General features: G+C 37.6%; 1 protein-coding gene and 1 pseudogene across 2 annotated transcripts in view; both read left to right on the top strand.

Moving 5' to 3' along the window:
* FBXO43 (F-box protein 43) overlaps window positions 1-26,785 on the top strand; it is a 29,929-nt gene extending 3,144 nt beyond the window's left edge. For both annotated transcript variants that reach the window (XM_037803048.1, XM_037803049.1), the window contains exons 2-5: window positions 18,283-19,771; window positions 22,236-22,338; window positions 26,096-26,299; window positions 26,405-26,785. In XM_037803048.1, the coding sequence (XP_037658976.1) occupies window positions 18,300-19,771; window positions 22,236-22,338; window positions 26,096-26,299; window positions 26,405-26,653 (2,028 nt within the window). In that variant the 5' untranslated portion in view covers window positions 18,283-18,299 and the 3' untranslated portion in view covers window positions 26,654-26,785. The remainder of the gene's footprint in view (window positions 1-18,282; window positions 19,772-22,235; window positions 22,339-26,095; window positions 26,300-26,404) is intronic.
* Window positions 1,320-4,922, top strand: LOC119509170 (annotated as a pseudogene).
* Window positions 26,786-27,247: the final 462 nt, after the last annotated feature.

Here is a 27,247-nt window from a genome sequence, read left to right as displayed (position 1 = left end):
CTTCGCCACCATGGAATAACTAGAGAAAAGGCAGAAAATGACTAGGACAGTGGTTTCATGGTATGAGTGGCCAGAGAGAAACTTCTACATTATATAGAGGGCCTAGATGAAAAAGTGGAAAAATTATGGCTGAAAGGACTGGGTGAGTTTATTTAATTTAATTTAATAAATTAAATAAATAAATTTAATGAAGCCAGCCTGATCCTGGGGCTGGCTACTACCTGCTGGCCCAGGGAGGATGAGGGAGGACTGCGCTCTCCTGCATTTCCATCTCTGCAACCAGTTGGGGAGTCATCTTTCAGCCCCACAGCCAGGAGCTCTGTATGGGAAGTCAGGAATCAACAGACTTATTGTAGCCACACTCAAAGACCTTGCTGCAGTGTGCAGTGCCTACCCCCGAACTTGGATGCAGGCTGCTGTGGACACCTGGTCTGGGGGAGGAATGTGAGGCCCTTCCCTTGGGAGGAGAGGGGATGCAGAGCAGAGCTGATCCAATAATTAGCAGGCAAGAGAGAAACTCGATGTTCCTCTGCCTGTATCCTTTCTCCATGAAGGTGGGTGGCATTCACGTTGTGCACAGTCAGAGAGGTGAGGACAAGGGAGAGAACCACATGGATGCACCAAGAGCTCCTCTGCTACCCCAGAGGCCGAATAGCAGGGCAATTCCAAGCTGGCTGAGGGCTGGGGAAGGTGAAACCCTCAGCCCCACAGCCCTGGGTTTTTCACTTGGAAGCCTGGGAATCACCAGACACATTGTGCCTTCAAGTGGATTCCCCACTGAAGTGCACAGTGCCCACCCCTCAACACTGGGGCTGGCAGTCTCCAGCACAAAGAACTGCTGCATTGTCTAGATTTCCACCTGGATTGGATTCCGCCCAGCTGGCTGCTGCAGTCAGGGAAAAGCTGGCTTGAGAGGAAGAGGCAGCCAAAGAGCGCCATCTGCTGGGAAGACAGGGAAAGTGCACCCTGGCAAATTGCTGTTCTGCCAAATCTTATATAGAAGTCCAAATAGACTTGCATCTCCTGGGGGAGGCCTTGGCCATGGTCTGACTGGGAATGACTTACAGATCAAGTGCCGAAAGAGACCTTCAGTGCAAATCCAAGCAACTATAAAATCTTAGATGAGTAAGGGAAATCAACTTTCAAAAGAAACTGATCAAGATAATCAAATGCAAAGAAATCAGCAGAAAATAACAAAGCACATGAAGATGTAAGAAGATATGGCAAAGCCAAATAACCAAATTAAAAAGTCAGTGGAGACACAGAATTTGGAACAACTAATCAAAGAATTACATACAAATCTCCAAAATAACTTCAGTGGGTTGGCTTAAGACATAAAGGATATCAAGTAGACAATAGAAGATCATAAAGAAGAATCTGAAAGAGTAAATAGAAAAGTAGCAGATCTTATTGAAATGAAAGATACTGTAGACCAAATCAAAAATATACTAGGGGACAGCCATGGCTCAGCCTTAGACTCTAGCTCAGGGCTGGGGGCAGGAGATAGGCTTTGCCAAGTGACTGGTGGTCAGGTGGCACCACTGGGCCTCCTGGGTGCACGGCCTCCTAGCTATTGCCCCTGGTTCCTTTTGCCTCCCCAGCCCTCATCCTGGGGCAGAATCGAAGGAAGGTCAGGCCCAGTCAACCCGCCCCATCCCTCCTTGCCTCGGGGTGGCCGCTGGGCTGGGGGTGGCTCACTTTTAGGACTGACTCAAGCCACATGCAGCCTCCATGGTGGCCTCACAGACCCCAGGGGAGAAGATTAATATCCAAGAGGGAGAGACGGCCAAGGTGGGAAACCAGGACCCACTGGAGAATGTCACCAGCTGGACAGGCCACCTCAACACTCCTGGAGGCAGAAGTGCACCTCCTATGTGCTTGCCCTGTGGCCCTGGAGCTTTAGTGCCTCAGTCAGTCCCATGGCCCTGGGCAGTGCCCTGGCTTATAGATCCCAGGGCATCTTGGATCCCAGGCTGCTGGTGGGCTGTGCTGTGGCTGTCCTGGTTGTGCACAGGGCTGGCAATTTGGTTAACACTATGACTTCTCCAAGGGCACTGCCTACAAAAAGAGTGATGACAGGACCTTGGTGGACTGAATCTTGGAGCCCCAGGATGTTGTCTGGTTTGAAGTCTTCCTCTACACCTTGGGCTGTGTCTGTGCTGCTTGCCTCTATTGCCTGTCTGCTCTAAAACTGAAGCACTTAGTTTTCATCTACTTTTGGTGGCTTGTCCAGCTCCTTTCTCTACACAGGAGGAATTGGCTTCAAGTATGTGGCTTTGGGAGACCTTGTCATCTTCATCACCTTTGGCCCTCTGCCAAATCTTATACAGAAGTCCAAATAGACTTGCATCTCCTGGGGCCTGAGCCCAATGATGTTTGTCTATGCTGTCCAGGTGGGGTCCCTGGCGGCCTTCCTGCTCCTCTACACTATCCCCCCTGGTCCTTAGCACTGAGGCCATTCTCCACTCCAAGAATACCAGAGACATGGAGTCCAAACTGGAGGCTGGCATCATCACACTCGCCATCCTCATCGGCCCCACCGTCTCCTCCATGCTCTACAACATGCTGTTCTTTCTGCCCTACCTAATCTTCAGCATCCTGGCCACATGCTGCAGCATCAGCCTGGCACTCCCTCTGCTCACCATTCCCGTAGCCTTTTCCCTCGAGAGTTCTGAAGACAGACTTTCAACAAATTGCCCCAGAAGACTGCCAAGCTCAACCTCCTACTGGGACTTTTCTCTGTCTTTGGCATCATCCTGGCACCAGCAGGCAATCTGCCCAAGCTTTAAGGGGACCAGTAGCTCCCTCCACAATATGCCTCTCTTTTTGGGAGGTGTTGAAGTCAGAGTATCAAGAAGGTATTTGGAGTGAGGTTCTTGAGGATGGGATGTGAACCCCCACCTTTTTTATCACTCTGATTTTAAAGATGTCTGCTGAGTTTTCTCCATTTTTTGGGGAATATTGAAACCAGTCTGTATTGGAAGAAGGTGAATTGGATGCACAGTCCTTTTTTATTTATAATTTCCACTAAATATAAGTTCACTTTAAAATGGGCAGAAAATTTCCCCCTCATTCCACACAAAATATCGCAAGACATTCTGAAGGAGCTGCCCTGCTCAGCCTCCTATCCTGAAAGAACTATAGTAGCGAGGCCAAGTGTCCTTCTGTTATCTTGGCTTTGTAGGGTGTGGTGTGATGGGTGCCAGGCCCCATTAACATGGGGGGCGCCTGTCTCTTGTTCTTGGCACCCAGGTCCTAAAATTTGTTGCTGGAGAGAGACAGTCCCTCATAACAGCCTGGAGTAGCTCCCAGCTTTATGCTTAAATTGCCATTCAGAAGCTTTTGTCCTTCATCTCACCTCTCACTTATTGCCACAGTTAAGGAAAAATGTCAGATCTCTCTGCAGCAAGACAATCAAGCCAAGGATTGGGAGGAAAAAATTTTAAAAACACATCCTTGAGGCAGCTGAGAAAATCACTCTGGTTTTGGATAGAAATTGGTAGGGCAGCTGTTTCCCCTTTGTAGAATCAACTGGAGTGACAGCAAGGACTCCCAGCTCTTTCAGTAACTATTTTAGGAACCCCAGAATTGTAGAAGCACCATCACCCTCTTGGGCTGTTTAAAGCCCACATGGCTTTTTCCTTCCAATCACTTTTCCTAATGCTCCCCTGCCTCCACCCTCCATTTCTGTCAGGTCCCCATTTGTGTGGCCCCATAATGGAGCCAGGCCCTTGGGGCTGAGTCAGGGGTGATTGTCACTTTCCACAGCCACAGGATGGGCAGACCAAGGACATCTGCTCCCCTGATGAATGTATAAGCCAACAGACAAATGGTCCCGAGCCCCATTCAGCTCGAAAAACAGGCCCGGCCAGGAAGGAACTTTGTTTTCATCCTTGAAGACACATATATGATATGGACTCTCCCTCTCCCAGAAGCTTCTGTTGCCTTGTGCAGAGAGATTGAAGGCTTCAGTGAGGTCACGCTACACATGGGGGAGTTCCAACATTGATCAGAGCTGCTTTTCCTGTCACTGTCTGTGAAGTCTGATTTTTGGGCTGGAACTGCTCAGTCACATTGGATCTGTGGCTGGACTAGCTTGAGAGCAACATCAGCATTCTTTCTGGGGAGACTATAGCCATTCTGGTAGGTATTGTAAAGTTTTGGCCTGTAGAAAATGACATCAAAACTAGTTCTTAATTCTTAAAATCAGAATAATTGTGATTTGGCTACTTGAGATCTTGTCAGCTTACTAGGAAAACACATTTGGAAATTGCAGAAGCTCCTTTAATGTTAAGGGTGTGTTGTATACCAGAGATCCAGAATCCTTGAATAGTGGTCAGTGCCAGGAAACAAGGGAAAGGAGATGACCCTTCTCTCCCTGCCTTTCCTCCAAGCACCATTTTTCTTTTGTGCCATGCTTGTGGCCTTTTGGTGCTCACAGGGGTCCCATCTTCAAAGACAAGCTTTCCTGGCTCCAACTGAAGTGGGGCTTACCCCTGAGGCTGTAAGACTGAGAGTGCCCTGAGTCCACAGACCAGTCCTGCCTTTTCAGCTTCTGCATTGTTCTGGTGCAGGTTTTAATGTATATTTATAAACACACTTCCAAAAGGCCAAATTTGGTGCCATGTTTTATACACAGGTCACCATAATTTGTATTATGTCCTCTGACTCAGTGAAGGTTCTCTTTAGAGTTGTTAATAAAATAATAAATAAAAAGGAATGAATATATATTTATAGCTCTAAATGCATACAACAGCAGATTTGAAGAAGAAGAAACAATAACTGAACAAGATGAGAACAATTGAATATGACTGCATGAAAGAACATATGGTGAAAAGATGGAAATTTTTACTTTGAATTGGATCTCAGGGAAATGATGGAAACATGAAGCAAACAAATATAAGAATCACTGTTATCCCAGAAAAGAGAAGAGTTAAGGTTTAGGAAGAGTATTTGAAGAGATAATTCAGGAAAACTTCCCAACTCTTAGAAAAGACATAAATATGCAAATCAAAGAAGCCCAATGAATTCCAAAAAGAATAAATCCAAATAGATTCACTCCAAGACACATACTAATCAGACAGTCAAATGCTGTAGCTGAAAAGCAGCAAGTGAAAAACAATTCACCACATACAAGGGAAGTCACATAAGACTAAGTACTGACTACTCAATGGGCACCATGGAGGTGAGAAGGCAGTGGTATGATATATTTAAGATTCTGAAAGAGAAAAATTGTCAACCAAGAATACTTTATCCAGCAAACCTATCCTTCAAAAGTGAGGGAGAGTTTAAAATATTCAGAAACAAATGCTGAGAGAATTTGTTAATAAGAGACCTGCCCTACAAGATATACTAAAGGGAGTTCTGTCCACTGAAAGAGAGAGAGAGAGAGATCTGGAGAATGGCACAGAATTGAAGATCATTAGTGAGGGTAATTTAAAGGATAAAAGAGAGAGAAGGAAAAATCAGATGTGACAAAAACCAAAGGATAAAATGGTTGGTTCAAGAACTGCTTTCACAGTAATAACTTTGTGAATGGATTAAACTCTGCAATTAAAAGATATAGATTGGGAGAATGGATGAAAAACTATGATCCATCTATATGCTGTTTAAAAGAGACTCATCTTAGACCCAAGGATTCAAATGGATTGAAAGTGAAAGGATTGGAAAAAATATTCCATGCAAGTGTAACCAAAAGAAGGCAGGGGTAGCTATACTAATTTCAGAAAAAAATAGACTTTAAATGCAAAGATGTCATAAGAAACAAGGACACTATATATTAATAAAAGAGAAAATTCACCAAGAAGAAATAACAATCATAAGTGTTTATGCACCCAATCAAGGAGCTCCAAAGTACATGAGACAAACATTTGCAAAACTGAAGGTAGCACTAGACATATCTACAACAATAGGAGACTTCAATACACCAGTGTCTTCTATAGACAGAACAACCAGACAGAGGATTAATATGGAAATAGAGAACCTAAACAATGTGATAAATGAATTAGACCTAAAAGACAGATATAGATTGTTGCATCCCAAAACACCAGGATATACATGTTTCTTTACTGCTCATGGAACATTCTCCAGATCATATTCTGGGGCACAAAACAGGTCTCAATAAATTTACAAAGATCAAAATTATTCAAAGAACTCTCCCTGACCATAATGTAATGAAGCTGGAAATCAATAACCATCAAAGAAACAGAACTTTCACAAATATATGGAAGATAAACAACATGCTCTTAAACAATCAGTGGGTCAAAGAAGAAGTTACAAGAAAGATTGGTAAATATCTGGAGTTGAATGAAAACAAGAATATACTATATCAAAGCCTATGGGAATGCAGTGAAGTTGGGGCTCAGAGGGAAATTTATAGCTCTAAATGCATACATTGAAAAGGAAGAAAGAGCTAAAATCAAAGACCTAACTGAACAACTGAAGAAGTGACAGAAAGAACAGTAAACTAACCCTAAAGGAAGTAGAAGAAAAGAAATAACAAAGATTAAAGCAGAAATAAATGAACTGGAGAACTAAAAAAACAATAGAATAAATAAAACTAAGAGTTGGTTCTTTGAACCCTTAGCCAGACTGACAAAGTCAAAAAGAGAGAAGATGCAAATAAACAAAATCAGAAATGAGAGGGGGATCATTACTATAGATCCTGAAGAAATTAAAAAAACTACATAAGAGGATAATAAAAACAACTGTATGTCAGCAAACTAGACAACTTAGAGGAAATGAACAATTTCCTAGAAACACATGAACAATCTAAACTGACTCAAGAAGAAATAGAAGACCTGAAGAAGCCAATCACAAGAAAAGAGACCCAATTAGTCATCAAAAACCTTCCTAAAGAAAAGCCCAGGGCAAGATGGCTTCATAGGGGAGTTTTACCAAACATTCCAAAAAGAACTAACTCCATTCCTGCTCAAACTCTTCCAAAAAATTGAACAAAAAGAACACTACCTAACTCATTTTATGAAGCTAACATCACTCTAATACCAACACCTGATAAAAATACTACAAGAAAGGAAAACTACAGGCCAATCTCCCTATGAATATAGATGTAAAAATTCTCAACAAAATACTTGCAAATTGAATCCAAAGGCATATTAAAAGAATTATACACCACGACCAACTGGGGCTCATTCCAGACATACAAGAGTGGTTCAACATAAAAAAAACAACCAATATAATACAACACATAACAAATTAAAAGGGAAAAATCACATGATCATCTCAACTGATGCTGAGAAAGTATTTGACAAAATTCAGTATCCTTTTCTGATAAAAACACTACACAATGTAGGAATCAAAAGAAACTTCCTCAATATGATAAAGGGCATATACAAAAAACCGATAGCCAGCATCTCTTCCTTTGGTCTCACACAGACAGTGAAATTTTAAAATACAGACAATGTCATCCTTTATCCTATTTTCTTATTTACCTTAGTCCCATCCAGATCAGCTTTGTTCTTATCTCTAATTGAAGTCTGATCTCTTTTATGGCTTCTTTAACAGTTTCTGTGTGGAATAATGCTGGCTTTCAGAACTGCAGGACTCCAACTCCAAGTCTTAGGTGTCACACAGGCACCCAAAGTTCCAGGGAAAATACCAGGTTATACACATAGAGCACAGCACCTCAGTGATTTATTTGAAGAGTTAGGGAGTAACAAAATGTACTATGCCCTACAAGAAATACTAGAGGGAGTTCTGCAGGCTGAAAAGAAAAGACAGGAGAGAGAGACTCTGAGGAGAAAGTAGAAATGAAGATTTTCAGTAAGAAAAGGGTAGAAAGACATTAATAAGATATGACATATAAAAGCCAAAGGATAAAATAGTTGAAGTAAATGTTGCTTTTACAGCAATAACACTGAATGTTAATGGACCAAACTCCATCAAAAGACACAAGATTGGCAGAATGCATATGATCCATCTATCTGCTGTCTACAAGAGACTCACTCACCTTAGACCCAAGGATACAAATAGGTTGAAAGTGAAAGGCTGGAAAAAGATATTCCACAATAAACAGTAACCATAATAAGAGCTGGGGTAGCTATACTACTAGTGGACAAAATAGACTTTAAATACAAAAATGTTATGGGAAAATAAAGAACATGATATACTAATTAGAGGGGCAATCATCAAGAAGAAATAACAATCACAAATATTTATGCATTTAACCAGGTTGCTCCAAAATACATGAGGTAAACACTGGCAAAATTGAAGGTAGAAATAGATGTCTCTGCAATAATAGTTGGAGACTTCAATACACAATTCTCATCAATAGATAGAACATCTTGACAGAACTCTAATAATATAAATGAACTGTACCTAACAGACAAATATAGAATGTTGCCCACAAAACAGCAGGACATAAAGTGCTCATCATTATCCAGGATAGAACATATGTTGGGTCACCAAAAAGTCTTAATAAACTTTAAAAGATTGAAATTATATAAAGCATCCTCTCTGATCAAAATGGAATGAAGCTGGAAATCAGTAACAGGCAAAGAACTGGAAAATTCACAAATATAGGTAGGTTAAAGAAGACACTCTTAATAAGTGGGTCAAAGAAGAAATTGCAAGAGAAATCAGTAACTATCTTGAGATGAATGAAAATAAGAACAACACATCAAAACTTATGGAATGCAGCAAAGGCAATGCTGAGAGGGAAATTTATTTCCCTAAATGTCTACATTAAAAGGAAGAAAGAGTTAAAATAGAAGATCTAAATGCACAACTGGGGAAACTAGAAAACAGCAAACTAATCCAAAAGCAAGCAGAAGGAAAGAAATAACAAAGATTAGAGCAGAAATAAATGAATTGAGAAAAAAAAATAGAATCAGTAAAACAAAAATTTGGTTCTTGGAAAGACCAGTAAAATTGACAAACCCTTAGCTAGACTGGCAAAGACAAAAAGAGAGAATACGCAAATAAATAAAATGAGAAATGAGGGGGGGGGCATTACCATGGACAATGAAGAAATAAAAAAGATAAGGGGATACTATGAACAACTGTATGCCAACAAATTAGGCAACTTAGATGAAATGGATAATTTCCTAGAAATACATGAACAACATACACTGACTCTAGAAGAAACAGAAGAAAGATCTCAACAAACCAATCTCAAAGATACTGAATCAGTCATCAAAAACATACCAAGGAGGCAGGGCGGCAAGATGGCAGCATAGGGAGGTGTGGAATTTAGTTAGTCCTCTAGAGCAACTGGTAAATAACCAGGAAAAACTAGTAAATACTCTGAAACAACTGGGGGACATCCATGACAGGACACACACCATACACTAGTCTGGAAAGAGTGGAACAGCTGAGATCACGGCATAGAACTGTAAATAACACTCCCCAAACTGAGAATGACAAAAGAAATGAAGGATATAAAGAAAATGCTGGGTGAAGATAAGGTAGAAATCAAAAGTTTGAAAAAACTACTGGTAGAATCTATGGAAATGAAAGGCATAATACAAGAGATGAAAAACACAATGGAGACATACAACAGCAGATCTCAAGAGGCAGAAGAAGACACTCAGGAACTGGAAAACAAGATACCTGAAATCCTACACACAAAAGAACAGAGAGGGAAAAGAATGGAAAAATATGAGGAATGGCTCAGGGAATTAAATGACAACATGAAGCACATGAATGTACATGTCATAGGTGTCCCAGAAGGAGAAGAGAAGGGAAAAGGGACAGAAACAATAATAGAGGAAATAATCAATGAAAATTTACCATCTCTTATGAAAGACATAAAATTACAGCTCCAAGAAGTGTAGCATTCTCCAAACAGAATAGATCTGAATAGACCTACACTAAGACACTTAATAATCAGATTATCAAATGTCAAAGACCAAGAGAGAATCCTGAAAGCAGCAAGAGAAAAGCGATCCATCACATACAAAGGAAGCTTGATAAGACTATGTGCATATTTCTCAGTAGAAACCATGGAGGCAAGAAGGAAGTGGAGCGATATATTTAAGATACTGAAGGAGAAAAACCACCAACCAAGAATACTATATCCGGCAAAATTGTCCTTCAAATATGAGGGAGAGTTTAAAATATTCCTTGACAAACAGACAATGAGAGAGTTTGTGAACAGAATACCTGCTCTACAGGAAATACTAAAGGAATCACTACAGACATATAGGAAAAGACAGGAGTGAGAGGTTTGGAACACAATTTTGGGTGATGGTAGCACAACAATGTAAGTACACTGAACAAAGATGGCTGTGAGTATGGTTGAAAGAGGAAGGCTAGGAGCATGTGGGACATCAGAAGGAAAGAGGAAAGGTAAAGACTCAGACTGTATAACTCAATGAATCCTAGAGTGCTCAACAATTGTGATAAAATGTACAAATATGTTTTTACATGAGGGAGAACAAATGAATGTCAGCCTTGCAAGGTGTTAAAAATGGGGTGGTATTGGGGAAAAATACAATCAATGCAAACTAGAGACTATAGTTAACAAAACATTGTATTATGCTTCCCCGAATATAACAAAGGCAATATACCAAAGCTAAATGCATATAAGAGGGGGTCATAGGGAGGGGTGTGGGATTCTTTGCATTGGTGATGTTGTCTCACTTTTACTCTAGTTTAATTCTATCTCTCATTTTGTTACTTTTTAGCTGCCATGTGTTTCTTTTTCTTTTGTCTCTTTACCTTCTTTGACTCTTCCTCCTTTGTAGAAGAAATGGAGATATCCTTATATAGGTAGTGATGATGGTGGTGAATGCATAAATATGTGATTATACAGGGAACCATCGATTGTTTACTTAGGATGGAATGTATGGTGGGTTAATGTTCTAGTTTGCTAATGCTGCCAGAATGCAAAACACCAGAGACGGATTGACTTTTATAAAAGGGGATTTATTCAGTTACACAGTTACAGTCTTAAGGCCATAAAGTGTCCAAGGTAGCACATCAGCAATCAGGTACCTTCACTGGAGGATGGCCAGTCATGTCTGGAAAACGTCTGTTAGCTGGGAAGGCACGTGGCTGGCATCTGCTCCAAAGTTCTGGTTTCAAAATGGCTTTCTCCCAGGACGTTCCTCTCTAGGCTGCAGTTCCTCAAAAATGTCACTCTTACTTGCACTGGGAATATTTGTCCTCTCTCAGCTTCTCCGGAGCAAGAGTCTGCTTTCAACGGCCGTCTTCAAACTGTCTCTCATTGGTAGCTCCTGTGCTTTCTTCAAAGTGTCCCTCTTGGCTATAGCTCCTCTTCAAAATGTCACTGACAACTGCATTGAATTCCTTCTGTTTGTCCGCTCATTTATATGGCTCCACTGATCAAGGCCCACCCTGAATGGGTGGGGCCACACCTCCATGGAAATGATCTCATCAGAGTTATCACCTACAGTTGGGTGGGGCACATTTCCATGCAAACAACCTAATCCAAATGTTCCAACTTAATCCCCACTAATATGTCTGCCCCACAAGATTGCATCAAAGAATATGGCTTTTTCTGGGGGACATAATACCTTCAAACCAGCTCAATTAACAAAACCATCTTAAAAAAACAAACAAACAAAAAAACACAAGAAAACAAACAAAAAAAAACAGGCTGATGGAGAAAGCTTGAGGGTACTATATTGAGTGAAATAAATCAGACAGAAAAGAACAAATATTGTATGGTCTCACTGATATGAATTAATTATAACATGTAAACTCATAGACATGAAATGTAACTTACCAGGATATAGAATGAGGCTAAAGAATGGGGAGTGGTTGCTTATTATGAACAGAATGTTTAACTAGGTTGAACTTAAGTGTTTGGAAATGGACAGAGGTGATGGTAGCATGTTATTGTGAGAATAACTAACAGTGCTGAATGGTGTGTGAATGTGGTGGAAAGGGGAAGCTTAGAGTCATGTATGTCACCAGAAGGAAAGTTGGAGGTTAGAATACGGGAATGTATAGAACAGTGAATCTTGTGGTGGACAATATCCATGATTAACTGTACAGATATTAGAAATCTCTTTCATGAACTAGAACAAATGTATGACACTTTAACTAGAAGTTGATAATAGAGGGATATAGGGGAAAATATATACCTATTGCAAACTACTTACTATAGTTAGTAGTATTTTAACATTCTTTCATCAACAGTAACAAATGTACTATACCAATACTATGAATCAATAATGGAGGGGGTATAGTTAGGGATATGGGAGAATTTGAGTTTTCTTTTTTGTTTTTATTTCTTTTCTGGAATAATGGACACAGCTGTATGATGGTACCATGGGCAGTTGATAGTGCACTTTGGATGATTGTATGGTATGTGAATAATCTCAATAAAATTGAATAAAATAAGTAAAAAATAAATTTAAAAAAGTGAAAGTAAAAAAAAAAAAAAAAAAGACAAACAACCAAATTAAAAGATGGGCAAAAGACTTGAATAGACATTTTTCCAAAGAGGAAATACAAATGGCTGAAATGTACATGAAAATATTCTCAACATCACTAGCTATTAGGGAAATACAAATCAAAACCACAATGAGATATCATCTCACATCTACTAGTATGGTCACTATCAAACAAACATAAAACCACAAGTGTTGGAGAGGATGTGGAGAAATAAGAATACTTATTCACTGCTGTTGGGAATGTAAAATGGTACTGCTGCTGTGGAAGACAGTTTGGCGCTTCCTCAGGAAGCTAATTATAGAACTGCCATTTGATTCGGCAATCCCACTACTGGGTATATACTCTGAAGATCCGAAAGCAGGGACGTGAACAGAGATTTGCATACTGATATTCATAGTAGCTTTACTCATAATTTCCAAAAGATGAATGCAACCCAAGTGTCCATCAATGGATGAATGGATAAGCTATGATGGAATATTATTGAGCTGTAATAAATGGAGTCCTGATGCATGCTACAACATGGATGGACCTTGAAGACATTATGTTGAGTGAAATAAGCCAGGCACAAAAGGACAGATATTGTTTGATCTCGCTAATATGAACTGAAAATAATAAGCAAACTCATGAAATTAATATCTAGAATATAGGTTACCGGAAGATAGAATGAGGGTACAGAATGGGGAGCTTATGCTTAATTTGTGCAGAATTTTTAATAAGATTTATTGTACATGTTTGGAAATAGATAAAGATGATGGCAGCACACTATTGGGAGTGCAATTAACAGTGCTGAACTGTGTGTGTGATTGTGGTTGAAAGGGCAAAGCTTAGGATGTGTATGTCACTGGAAGGAAAGCTAGAGGATGAAACATGGGACTGTATACCATAATGAACCCTGTTGTGAAAGATGAAGGTGGTTAATAGTGCAAATATAAGAATGTTCTTCCATAAATTGGAACAAATGTATGTCACTGTTACAAAGTGTTATTAATAGGGTTATGTGTATGGGAAAAATACACTGAATGCAAATTATGGACTGTAATTAACAGTAATATTTTAATATTCTTCCATCAATCATAACAAAGGTACCATACCAATGCTAAGTGTCAATAATAGAGCGGTAGAAGAGGTATGGAGTTTTCTGTTTTGAAACAATGAAAATGTTCTAAAATTGATTGTGATGATGAAAGCACAACTCTGTGATTATACTGAAAGCCATTGATTTACACTTTGGATGAACTGCATGATGTGTGAATAAAACTGCTTAAAAAAAAGAGAAAAACTAATGAAGAAGTTATTTTGGTACACTATGGAATTCTGGTCAAAGTATTATGATAAGTGAAAAAGGAAAGGGGAAGAATATAGAATATGTAATCATTGTGGGAAAAAAAGGAGGAAAATAATATATTGCATATATTTGTTTGGATATGCGTAATTGTATTTGGAAAAAAATCAGAAAAAATAACTGGTTGCTTCCATGGAGGGGAGTTTGGAGGTTGAGGCACAGGAGTGGAAAAGATACATTGCCCTTTGATATTTTGATACTTTTTGAACCATGTGGATAAATTACCTATCCAAAAGAGGAAGTAAAATTAAAACTGAAAAAAGGAAAAGGAAAAAAAAACACACATAGGACTGCACAACACAAATGAAAACTATGGACTTTATTAATAGTAGAATTATAATAATATTATTTTCTTGTTTATTAAAAAGGTAGCATACTAATACAAAGTGTTAATAGGGAAGCCTGTGTGAGGGGCTAGGGTATGTGGGAACTCTGTATTATTTTGTGCATATTTCTGTAAATCTACAACTTATCTAATAAATTAAAAATAAGGTTGAAATCCTTCCCCATCTCCAAGAAAGAGGTGGTTGAAATTCGGAATGGAGTTACATAAACACAGGATACTTCAAGAAAAGTGCTGAGGTAGACCTCCAGGGTAAGTACAATTTAGGGAGCAGGCAGAGGAAAGGACGCCAGAAAAGGGAGATTAGTAAGAAGCTGCCAAGAGCAGTAGGATAGTCTCTGGCATATGACAGGTGCCAATAAATATTTTCTGATTGAAAATTAGAGTTAATTTTTTTTTTTTTATGGTAGTGAGGGTACTTGAGTGTTTGTGATGCCTAAAAAGGGATGTTTGCAAACAATGGACACACTTTATTTTTTTAGCAATCATAACTTTTTTCTTATTACAAAAATCAATTTAAATTTATTGTGGAAAAATGAGAAAATATAACCAGACTAGCCCCCTCCCCCCCCAAAATCCACGCATAATCCCACCCAAAGATAACGTTACCAAGTTAATCATACCTTTCAGAACTTGTCTTAGGTGTATCTATAGTTTTAACCTAGAAGATATCATTAATTTACTAACCTGCCTTTTACACTTGATAATTCAGTAAACATTTTCATGTGAATATTCTCCTACCTTGTTTTTAATGGGATCCCACTATAGGACACGCTTGCCTTTTTAAGTAATGCTTCCCAAAGTTTATGGTTTCGGGAAAATAGGGAGAGGAGGAAAAGCCTTTCAAATTCGGACAGCCTTGAACCCAATAAATCCTTGCGTGCTTTATTGTTTGCGGAGTTGGGTGGGACGGGCTGCCCGGGCGATGCAAACGCTGCGAGAGTGATAAGAGGCAGAAACCGGCTCCTGCCAGGGAGAAGGCGGGAGCCTGCGGCTCGCGCGGCGGCCAGCCGGGGCGCTGCAGAGCGGGAGGAAGGGCCGGCGCGGGGGCGGTGCGGGGCGGTGCGTAGCGGTTACTCTGGGCGGGCAGTTCAAACCGAAGAAGAGAGACGCGGCGGCCCCAAGCGTATGTGGCGTGGGGGTTGCCATAGCCAGGCATCCCTGGGGACGAGGCCGTGGCTCTTCCTAGCGCATGCAGCAGGGGCTGTGGCTTTTCCTCTCTCCCCTCCAACCCACCACTGGTCCCCTGCAGGAGGCAGGATCCGCTGGGCTCCTCTGGTCTCTAGGTGGGCGGGAGCGGGGGACCCCAGGTGCGTGTCCGCTAGCTGGCCTTTGGGCATGCCCTGTCCCCGCACCTCCACATTGTCTTCCAGGTTCTGGGACTAGAGAGGCGCTTTGAAGCCATCCACTTCCTAGCTCCCTCCGTTCCAGGTGACTCATCCACCCTCTGCCTCTCCGAGGCTTTCTGGGCTCTAGGCCTTGGAGACCCAGCGGAGCCTCCACTCGCCCGCCTGCCTGTCCTTGGGAAGGCCCGGGGAGGGGCGAGCAGACTAATTGACGCCTGGGTGAGGCCGTTAAACGCCCCCTTCCCCAACCCAACGGTAGCACCTCGGGGTGACAGCGCTGCAGTTTACACTGCATTTTCAGAAATCCGAATTTGGAAAGTTTACTCATTTCCTAGACTAACCGGAGAAAACAAGAATATTGAAATTACTGTTGTCTGGAAGGCTGAAGGAAATTCAAATCATGTAGGCCTTTTCAAGTATTAGAAATAATCAGCATGTAATTTATGTATCCATCGTTTTTTAGCATTCATTGTGCTCCTGCATGTTTCAATTAATTGTTCAAACTAAAGTTTTTTCTTTAAGCGGTATGACTGTGGCATGAATTTTAAAGGCAAGGATGAGAGATTTTCTTGTTCGGACACCTAGATAACTTTGACATCTAAGAACTCAACGTTTGCTGATGGTAAGACTTTCTGCTTTAACAAATGTAGGAAAATTGGTTTCACTATATTCAAATAATTATAATTTAATTCTCTGATTTGACATGCTTTTTTATTTCAAAAGAGCACTGTAGAGATAAGTGTTCTCAGTCCTTTTTCAGGACCCTCCTTTTAAAAAAGGAATATCAAAGAGGCTGGTTTGATTCATCAGTGAACATCAATATGTAAAATTAAATAAGTCAAGGCATTCCAGAATATGATTAAATCTTGAATGAAGTTTTGAAGAAAATTGGAGTGTAGTAGTCTTGGGGTAGTAGAAAAATGAAAATGATTACAGCAGAGAAAGCATTTGGAGGCAGGTTCAACTGTGTAGAAGAATAGAAAGACATTAGAAAGTTTTTTGTATGTTCATCACAAGCCTAGGTCCTAATGGCCTAGGTTTTCAGGGGAGGGAGTAGCTGCATTCCCACTTTGTATCTAACAATTTGCCTCTTGAGTTTCCCAAATTCTAGCATGGTGAGACACCTAGTGGTGAAATAGAATAGTTAGATTTTTGAAAAACTTTTTGAAAGACTCTGACCTAATTACCAAATTACTTAAGTGAAAACTGTTACTTATTAGAATGATTTTTGGAGGGGGTGGAGAGGCAATCTGTGGAAGGAGGGGTTATTTGAAAACACATTCTATCTTAATAATTTAATATTTTGAAAGCCTAAAAAATGTTTTAAACAATGTAATACAAATTATAGAAAGCAAAGTTTGATAATCTTCTTGGCTCCTAAAGTCATGCAGAAGACAGCAGTGATTCTCAGGATCTGGAGAGATGTATGTCAGATGGGAACCTGTGCAAAATTTATCAAAGAGGGATATAGTTTTAAAAGGTTGAAAAACACTACTTACTTTGTCCAGTAAAAATGATCTTCTACAGATCATTATACCATAAACAATTTCATTTTATGGTTAGAGTAGTAATTTCTAAAAAAAAAAGCTCATTCGCTCATATATTTAGTTGATGTAATTTAGGAATGAATAAATTACCATTACAGTCAACTAAACTATATCAAGCCAGGATCTTTTAATAGAGAAAAATCATGAAGCGTTTGGCCTGGAGAAAACTTTGAAAGAATTACTGTTTGATTAGTGTACATTGGAATATCTGGAGAAATATCAGAAACTATGATCACTTTCTTATCTTAGCTTCCTTTGAGTTAATATGTATTTCAAGTTTGTGAAAAGAGGGACTGTGATGATACTGTTGAAAAGGTTAAAGAGTGAAGTATTTCCAAGTGTCTTTCTTTACTCTCATATAATTGTTGCGTAAATTTCTTTAAGTAACTCATTTGAAATCTTTATTTGCTATAAATAAAGTTATAAAATAGTTTTAAAATTTTATAACTATTCCCACAATTAATTTCCTCTTTATCTATATGAATTCAAAACCGCAACTGAACATGTGTCTTGAAATATTAAAAATATTTAGAAAATGAGGAATGAATGGGTATAAAGTGCCCGGTTTGAAATGGCCCTATTGTAGTGGTACAATGGTTCATTTTGGTTAGCTCAAGAAGAATGTATTGGTAATTTATCAATGGGTTATAGAGTTTTGTAAAGGTATAGGTTTGGAAATTCAGACCTTGTCATTTGATGGTCATGGACTCTGGATTTCTGAGACAGGCCTATTATACAAATATGGCAGCATAACCGTGAGGTTGTTAGAGAGGCAGGATTCTTATTAAATACCTTTCCTAAAGGCATGTTTAAAAAGTAGTATATAGCTGTATGTGTTTTTTTTATATAGCTTTATTTATATCTCAGAACTTTGAAAGGAAATATCCAACTGACTAATGTAAGCTAGGACAAATAAGCTAGAATGTTAAAACTAAAAATATGTACTTTGATGCTATTAAAATCATAAGGTAATAAGAATCAGCTATTTTTTTTTTTTCATTTAAAAGTGATGTTGCCAGATTTTTTTCTGTACAAATTTTAGTTAAAGAAAATAATTCTGCATGGTTCTTAGACTATGGTTTAGGCAAGTAATCTATGACTTTATAACCTGAAAGTATTGGTTTTTATGATGTCATAAAGTTGTTTTTAGTTGTATACACATCAGTATATTGTGGAGCAGAATTGCTTTTTAAGGTAATTTTTTTTTTACTGCCATAAAATTTTCTACTATTATATACACTAATGACAAATATATATTTTGGTGCAAACTGTGGTGTTACTCATTTCAATGGAAGAATAAAATTTGTTTTCACTTTGTAGAAACAGAGATTTTGAAGATGTCAGAAAGGCATTCAGTTCAAGTTAGCTCTGAAACAGGAAATGAAGTGGAATCTCCTACTGTCAATTTCAAGTATTCCAGCTTCAGAGATTTTTGTTCCACTTCTTCATTTCAAGATAGTGGCTATAGTGAGTTACTAAAATCTTGCAACTCTGATAATATGGAAAAAGAATTTTTTGGAAAGAAAGAAAAAGGCCCAACATTGATCCACAAACACCCTGAAGCTTCAAGTCTGGACTTACCACATCCCTTAGAGTCTCCCACTCAAAAAAAGAGATTTGTTTTCCCTAGGAAAGAAAATGCTAAATCACCAGAACTCTGTGAAACTCCTAAAGTCAGTGGAAAAAAGTTCTTACTGCGCAGAAGATTGAATTTATCTTTCCCTCTTCTAAAGGAGGATTTTGAATCACAAAATAGTTCTTTAGATAGTAATGTAAGCCAAGTTCTCAACTTAGAAAAAAATATCCCAAGCAGTGCTTTAGGTTCTCCAAGGCAAAATAATTTTAGTCCTTTAGTTACTAGTACTTTAAAAACAGAAGAAGCCACTTCCAGCAGTCAAATATTGAGACTTAATTTTTCACAACAGAAGACTTCCACAATAGATGATTCCAAAGGTGATTGTAGCCTGTTTGAAGTTGAGTGTATATCTCCAATTCAGGATAACAGTTTTAAAGACTCTATTACACATGACTTTAGTGATAGCAGTTTAAGTGTTAATGATGAGAATATATATCCCGAACTTCTGGGCTCCTCTGTTAGTGGAACAACTTGTATAACAGATGAGGATATATTTGTGACTCCAGTAAGTAATCTTGTAGCAAACATTAAATTTAATGCATGTAAAACTCTTTCTTCTTCAACTGAAGTGAGAGACAATATTTCAACACCTGAAGACAGTGGTTTTAATTCACTTAGTTTGGATAAGTCAGAAGACTCTCTCTCTGACCAAGAGGGCTCTTTTCAAGAACTACTACAGAAGCATAAGGGAACTCTCAAGGTGGGGAACACCATAAGAAAGTCAAGGCGTCTTGGAAGGTCTAGAAGATTGTCCACGCTTCTTGAGCAAGGCTCACAATCTGAGACAGAAGAAGAAAAGCGCATTGTCCACTCTGACTTTGAAACAGACCCAGCAGCTGCTTCAGACATCTCAAAGAGTCAGCCGAGCAGTGATAATAAGAGTGGAGGTTTGATTTTAAGCATTAAGAATTTATCAAAGACCCCAGCCTTGCAATTAGTGCATGAGCTCTTGATGAAAAGCAAAAGGAAACGATTTCAGCAAAACAGTGCACATGAATTCCTAGAAGAAAGAGATGGGGGGAAAATAGCTGTACTGCAATGTGTACTTGCAGGCCTAATTGGCAAGAAAATGGGTGTAGAAAAACTGGACATCCTAACAGAATTAAAATATAGAAATTTAAAGCATATTCTTGCTATGGTTTTAGATTCCTTGACTGAAGAAAGCCTATGCAGGTAAGAAATAAAAATTGTTTATAAAATAAAACTTTCTTTTATCATTTTTTTTAGTTGGGAAGTTTTTCTACGAATTTAGTCCTGTCTTTTGCTTGCTCGTTTTCTTTTATCATCTCTATATTTGGTCATCCTACGCTTTATCAAAGGTGTTTTAGTTGAATTTCCCAAGAGAGTTTGCTAGTACAGTTCCTTCTATTTAAAAGCCTGCTTTAGAAGCAACAATAGAACCTAATTCTAAATAGTTTGTTTCACTGTTGTGATCATTTGGAAAAAGAGTTCCTAAAAATTGGACTTGACATTTTCAAGATGGCAAACTATATCCCACGGATTTTGTTTAATGACTTATTTAATAGTTCACATTCTCTTGTAAATTGTATTGAAGTTATGACACTTGGTCAGTAATAAATACTTTCAAGCATTATGATAACTAAGAAATGACAACATACAAAGGATGCCACTAAGTATTTAAGTTCTAGAATCCAAAAACAATTGTTAGCTTACATTTTATGGTTTGGTCTTTCCAGAGTCCAAGGAAATATGGATTATTTCATTGCTAAAACAGTAATGGAAGTTAATTTCTTTGAAAACTTCAAAAAATTAGAAACTGAAGAATTTGTTGTTCACAAAAATGTCAATATATTGAGTACCGCCACATAATTAAAGAGAAACCAATTCAGACACTTAGGAGAATTGAGGGTGGGAACTAGGGTCATTGCATACTGGCAATTTTGGGGAGTTGCAGGACTATTCAGAAGACAAGATCCTTGGGAATGCCGTGACCAGGAAAAAGGGAAACTATGTGAAATAGGACTTCTGCTGTTGGGGTGATGGTTGGGGGAGAAGATGCAGGAGAGTTAGTGAAACTTTTTTTCGATAGGAATATGTCAAGAGTATGATTCATAGAGCCCTTGCTGTTTTTATGACTGCTACCTCTATAGTTAACTTCCTCGTCACCTTTCCCCCATAAATTGCAGGCGACTGTAGAGAATAGTAGGATTTCATAAGTGAAAGTCTTCTGAGATATCTAGTCCAATTACATATTTTGCCCTAAAGGGAACTGAGACTTAAAGAAGTTTTGTGTTCTGCAAACAGTCATTCAAGGGGATAGGACTTGACCCAGGTCTACAATTGAGCTCCCTGATTTATAATCCAGAATTTTCCCACTAACTCTTATTGAGAGGTCTTTTGGAGTAGAGTTGATAAGGACTGTATTTGATGTCACCCAAGAAGGATAATAAGCAGATTGGTGCACCCATCTCTGTGCGCCTTTTAAAATGTTCAAATAAGATAAATTATTTGTTTAAACAAAGAGACGGCTGAGATATAGAAATGCTATTTTTATATTCTGGAGTATTTAGACATGACAAGTTAAAAACAAAAAACTGGGTGACACTTGGGGTGCTCCCTTCTGTGAGCAATTGATATTCAGTGATATTTTGATAATTACTTCTACTGTTTGTCCCTCCAAATTTATAATGTTTATACTGTGTATGCTATGTATAATGTTAGCAAAATTCATCTTTGGTAAGTTGGGAGATGATGGTCAGTTGAAACAGCTGGGGCAAATCCCAGTAAGATAGTTCATTTCTTCTGCATTATGAAGGGTGACTTGTGCCTGTTTCTCTCCTTCTGTCTGATACAAGGCACATTTGTTGGAGAGAGAATGGCAACTGCAACAGCCCTGGTAGCTGAAAGAAAAGTAGTGTTGACAATTCATCTATTACCTGGGTCTTTCACAAAAAGTGATTTTTCTGCCCCCTCCTCTTGACCTTCTTATCCTCTTTGCATGATATGAGAGTAATAAAAAAGACCAGATTAACACATAAGGTGGTTGAAGGGTCTTTTTTTGCTAATAATATAATTGAAGTTACCGATAAACAATCACTGGAAATAAATTGTGTTTTTTCTTTAGCTGCCTCACTCTCATAAACTTTAATTTGTAAAATAGGAAATTTGTGATGCTACCTATAATACTATTTATTATGTAGCACTTAGTACTTCCAGTGAAGGAATGTTTTTATGTTTAATCAAAATGACAGATTTGTTGAGTACAGCAATAGGAGAAATTGATAAAACTTCTTTTTATTACAAATAGTAATCATTTGCTATATACCATGTCCCAAAGTTTTAAATTTAGAGCCATATTTGAAATTAAATCCTTCTCATAAGTCTCCCACTGGACAAATATTGGATTTATATGAAAATGTTTTTTTCTTAACGATTTCTAAGATAGTAATCCATCAATATAATGCCCATATATACTTAATATTTTAATAGGATTTCTTTCATATGGTCAAATCAAAATATGAAATAATGCTGGTCAAGTCATATTTTAAATGCAAATTTAGGTTTAAATGTGCTGTCTTAAATCTTTAAAACAAGTTTTTCTTATTAATTACCATGCCAAAAAAATGTTAAATCTTGTGGAATGTATACAATAGAAGGAATGATCTTTTTATTATAGAGTTTGGAGAGTAAGCAGAAATTGGCGTGAAATTGTTGTTCAAGATAAAAGAGCTAATCGGAGGAGGAAATTTTATATCACACAGCTGAAAACAAATTCTGAGGTAACATACAATACTTTCCTAAAAGGGCTTTGTATAAATATCTAGTAATCCAATATTACTGGACAACCTAATTTGATTTTCCTGCTATCTTTTTAACCTTTTCCATTTAGCAAACATTTGCATATAAACTTTTTACTCTCCCCAAATTCCATTTCTACCCACTCCATTAGTGGAATAGACTACGTATCATCAAGAAAATCTTCTTGGATTTGTTGCTGTTTAGGTATATGTGCTGTTAGCAGCATTTGAATACTAATGATCTACTGGATTCTATTAATAATTAGATATCCTCATAGCATTTTTTTTTCAGTCTTTCGAATGGATGTTATGTGTCAGTAACTGTGTTCATTGCTGAGATTACAGTGGTGCACATTTCTGACATGGTCCCTGCTCTCTTGGAACTCCTTGCCTCGTGGGTGATTTAAGTAAACAGGTAATTACCATATAGATGTGCTAGGGGAAGCCAGAGTTCTACAGAAACATTTAAAAGGAGTCTTTGTCCGATATGTGAGAATCAAGAGAGGGCTTCCATGAAAAATGTATCCAAGCTGAGACCTGAATGGTGAGTTAGAAGTTCGCCAGGTGAAGAGCACAGGGGAGAGTGTTTCAGCAGGATTAGCATAAATGAAGGTGTAGGGATGAGCATATGCATGGCAGATTAGTATTGAAGCACTGTAAATTTGTACTCCCTTGACGATTTGAGTTCCAGCTTTGAAGGTACCAAAAAAACCCTACTGAGATTGATCAATTCTTCCTAGTTACATTGCTTTGTGTAACAGGCAATTGATGCCCTATGGGCCCATATTTGATTGTAGATTCAACTTTTAGACCTTTCATCATTACCAAAAGAAACTCAGAGAGTCCACTTTCTAATTATCATTTTAGTAAAAAGTGTTTGATGATATACTATGAATAAATTTCTAATTTGATAAAATATAATTGAGATGGGCTATGACACAGACAAATAATATCTAGGTATACATTGATGGGTTTCTCATTACAGTGAAATATTAGGGACTGTTGTTTACCAAAACTTTGAATTTCTTTTCTACTTTAAAGAAAAGTTATGTCTTCTCACTTTATGGAGTTGCCTTAGGACTGAAATATTAGCAGCTCCTGGCTACTTACTGCAGCAGCTGCTGGCTCAGGGAGCTTGTAATAGTGAAGTTGTTAATTGCCTTCTTTACGTGTCTTTTTAGAGTGCTGCCCTATATGCTAGGGACAAACTTAAAAAATAAGTTTTTTAAGCAAGAAACTATTCATATTCAAACTTTTCCTCCATATACTCCTGGCATCTTATAAAGAAGGGACATGTGGTTGTGTTGGCAACACTTCAGATAATTCTAGATAAAATATCGTATCCTCACATCCTAGCTACTGTTTTTTGTTTTTTTTATTTTAAACTTGCTTCAAGGACTATATGTTTTTCCTTACTTGAACTTTTTTTCTTATTTTGGTTTCCTTTTTGTTTTATTTTTTTTTCCAAAGTAATATAAGTACATGGTTTAAAAAATTAAATTGTACTGTGAGGCTTATAACGAAACGCACCGCTCTCTTTCCCCATCCCTACCTACTCTGAATTGTTGCTCCATCAAGGCAATCACTTTCAACTCTTCAGTCGTTTCTTCTGTTTTTCAGCTCCATGTTTCTAAATAACATGCTTAAATCACTATTTCTTGATTTGTTTTCACCACAACCACTACCTACCTACTCCCCTCTCTGAATTCCTTTCTCCTTTTCTCATGAATATAATTATGCCACCACATGATGGTAAATCAGAATTAGGTGTTGATATTATTAAGGCTGTGTCGAGATTAGAACTTTTTCACATCTGTTACATGTAGTACACTATGATTATGCTTTCTTGTATAACTTTTTTCCAGAGTTAATAATATGCAAGTTTTTTTCTTCCTTTTTTTGCTTCTCTATATTGATCCCTAGTTCATCCCCTATTATCCACCAGAACAAAATCTTCTGAATCCAAATAGTCAGGTATTCTACCAGTTTCTTTTCTTCAGAGACATCCTTCCTGGTGTCCTTGCTCTCCTATTCTGATAGATTGTTTGCTTTTTACCAAACTGTCCTAATGTATCATTAATCAAAACAGAGAAATTACAGAACAAAGATGTTTGATGGTTTTACTCATACTTGGGTAGTGTCATAGAAAGTTCCTTATGTGTGAAAATTAGAAGGCACAGATAAGGTACATGTAATATTATCTCAATTTTATCTGTTTGCTTTGGAACAATGGGAGCGGGCATTAACATCGTAATATCACTCCTATTCCATTGAATTTCTTAATTAACTGTTTTCTTATATTCATGGACATGAATAACCGTAAGGTTCTTCACTTTCACATTTAAATATATTCTGGTAATGTGATAATAGACTTATGTTTTGAAAATTTCTGGCACTCATGAACCTGTGCTTTTATTGACTGCTTTGCCTTTTATTGCTCAGAAATAGTAGAACACAGTTTAATCTCCATGAGGATAGGATTAGACTCTATTCATGTGCACAATCACTGTGTTTGCCGATTGTATTGAAATCCAGGGGGTGTTCTTCTTTCAGTGTGCTTCTTTTCATGTGCTTGTCTTCTAAGCAGCAAATCATTTTATGTAAATGTAATTTTAAGAGATCTATTGAGTCCTTGCGTAAGTTTGTGTTCAACTATATTTGTTCTAAATTCTGAAGATCAAAATTCATCCATTATACTTCTGCATATATTTTTAAATTGTTAATCACATAATTTTTCATATCCAGCTAACCTCATTACCTAAACTTATCCTAAAATAATTTCTCGTGTTTTAACTCTCCCCATATTTAGGAGCCAGTTGCGGCAAAGGAAACACATTTATAGCTGGACACAATGAAGAAATTCACCAATAGTGCATTTTATTTTGATAATTGGTTGATTAAGAATGTCAGTTTGTTAAAAAAAAATTGCCACTTTTTTCCATTTCTAATCTTTAACAAAAAGCAAGTCTTACAAGGATTACTCATTGAAACTATTTCTTGGCTGAATATCTGAGTTATGTGGGAATCCAGTTCAGATGAGAGAGAATTTTTTTTCTTTTAAGATGTCAAAGCTGTTTGAAACCTAAATGTAAAAATGAATTGGGCCCAAGTATTTGCAAAAACCAGTTAAAGAAATTGGGTTTCATGGTCTAACTAGGCTCATTGTTCTTCTGACATGCGGCTAAGGTAAGAAACCTTCAAAGAATTCCATGATATCTAATAGCAAACTTTAAAGAGTCACCTCTTCTTAGACTTTAGCTTAAAACAGGGGTTGGCAAACTTTAATCTGCAGGTTAAATCCTGTTTCCTTTGCCCATGGTTTTAAATAAAGTTTTATTGGAACACAGCCTTGTACTTTCATTTATGTATTGTCTATGGCTGCTTTTACTACAATAGCAGAGGTGAGTAATGGTAATTACATGGCCAGCAAAGCCTAAAATATTAACTGTCTGGTCCTTTTCAGAAAAAGTTTGCCTACCCATGGCTTAAAATAATTGAAAAATAACCAATCCTGCAAACAAGGCTAACAGTTATAGCATTTATCAATTTGTAAAATATGTTTCTTTGACTTTTAAAAGTTAAATGAGAATTTTTTTTTTTTTTCTTAAGAAGGAGTGGTTTTGGGAGAAAAATTCTAGTAGTGTAAAACCACTTCCAAACATTTAAATCTATGTGCATCAGAAAGCTACCCTGGAACTTCTTGATATTACAGTATTGACCCTCTCACCTTTTACCACAGGGGGCTATATTAAATGTTAAGGATGCTGCAACTCGGCTCCATCTTTTAAATCGATCAGCTTTAAGATCTGTGCAAGCACAGGCTAGGACTCCAGGTTCTCAGAAAGAACAAGTTCCAACTTTGTCTCCTTGGGGAGAAGTTTTGACACCTGTAGCAAGCTCTTCTGTTACTCCTTTAAGCAGTAAACAGGAAGAATATGTTAAGGTGAGTATTTCTCATAAGTTATTAGAAATAAATATTTATGGAGTTTGAAATAAAGTGATTTTCTATATGAAACTGGAAGATTGAGTGTGTATGCTTTTACTGCAGGTTGCCAAAACACTTTTTATTGATGAAGCACTAAAACCTTGTCCAAGGTGCCAGTCCCCTGCTAAGTACCAGCCATATAAGAAAAGAGGACTGTGTAGCCGCGCAGCCTGTGGTTTTGACTTTTGTGTGTTATGTTTGTGTGCTTATCATGGGTCTGAAGAATGTAGTAGAGGAGCAGCAAAACCAAGAAATAGAAAAGATGCTCTTCCAGGAAGTGCCCAGAGTAAGCGGAATTTAAAACGCCTCTAAAGAGAAAAGAGATTTTAAATACGAAAGAAGCACTCCCCTATGCAAAGTTTTGTCTGACTTAAAATTATGAATATTTCAAAAGCCTGAAAATCTCCCCATTAATGACAGATGATGATTTATTTCCTATTTTGTTATATATTATATTATTCTGTCATTGTATGTTTTCTTTAAAGTGATGAGTTTTGAAAAAAATTCATTTTATATGTCATTTTTATCCATTTTAATAACCTAGTGTTTTTAAATAAAGAATTTTCAATGTCATATACATGTATATTTTAATGTTTCATGTAACATTTTAAATTTGTGCATTTCATCATTCTGTGTTGAAATATTTTTCAACCAATTTTTAAAAATAGCTTCCCAAATAATATTAAGATTTCTGAACTTGAGATAGCTGTCCTTATATAGATTTGGAAAAAGGGTGGTTGACTGAAATAAAATATAAATAAAAGGTTTTCAGAAGTTACATTGAATTTACTCTGTAATTTAAATCACTTAATTTAGTGAGAGACATATTTACATAGACTTCTGGTCAAGTAAAATTTCTTTATATTGATAACTAAGAAGATTTTTTAAAATTACGGGAAGTATGTG

The sequence above is a fragment of the Choloepus didactylus genome, chromosome 14 (genome assembly GCF_015220235.1).
Source record: "Choloepus didactylus isolate mChoDid1 chromosome 14, mChoDid1.pri, whole genome shotgun sequence".
Classification (NCBI taxonomy): domain Eukaryota; kingdom Metazoa; phylum Chordata; class Mammalia; order Pilosa; family Megalonychidae; genus Choloepus; species Choloepus didactylus.
This window is presented reverse-complemented; position numbering and strand designations above follow the sequence as displayed.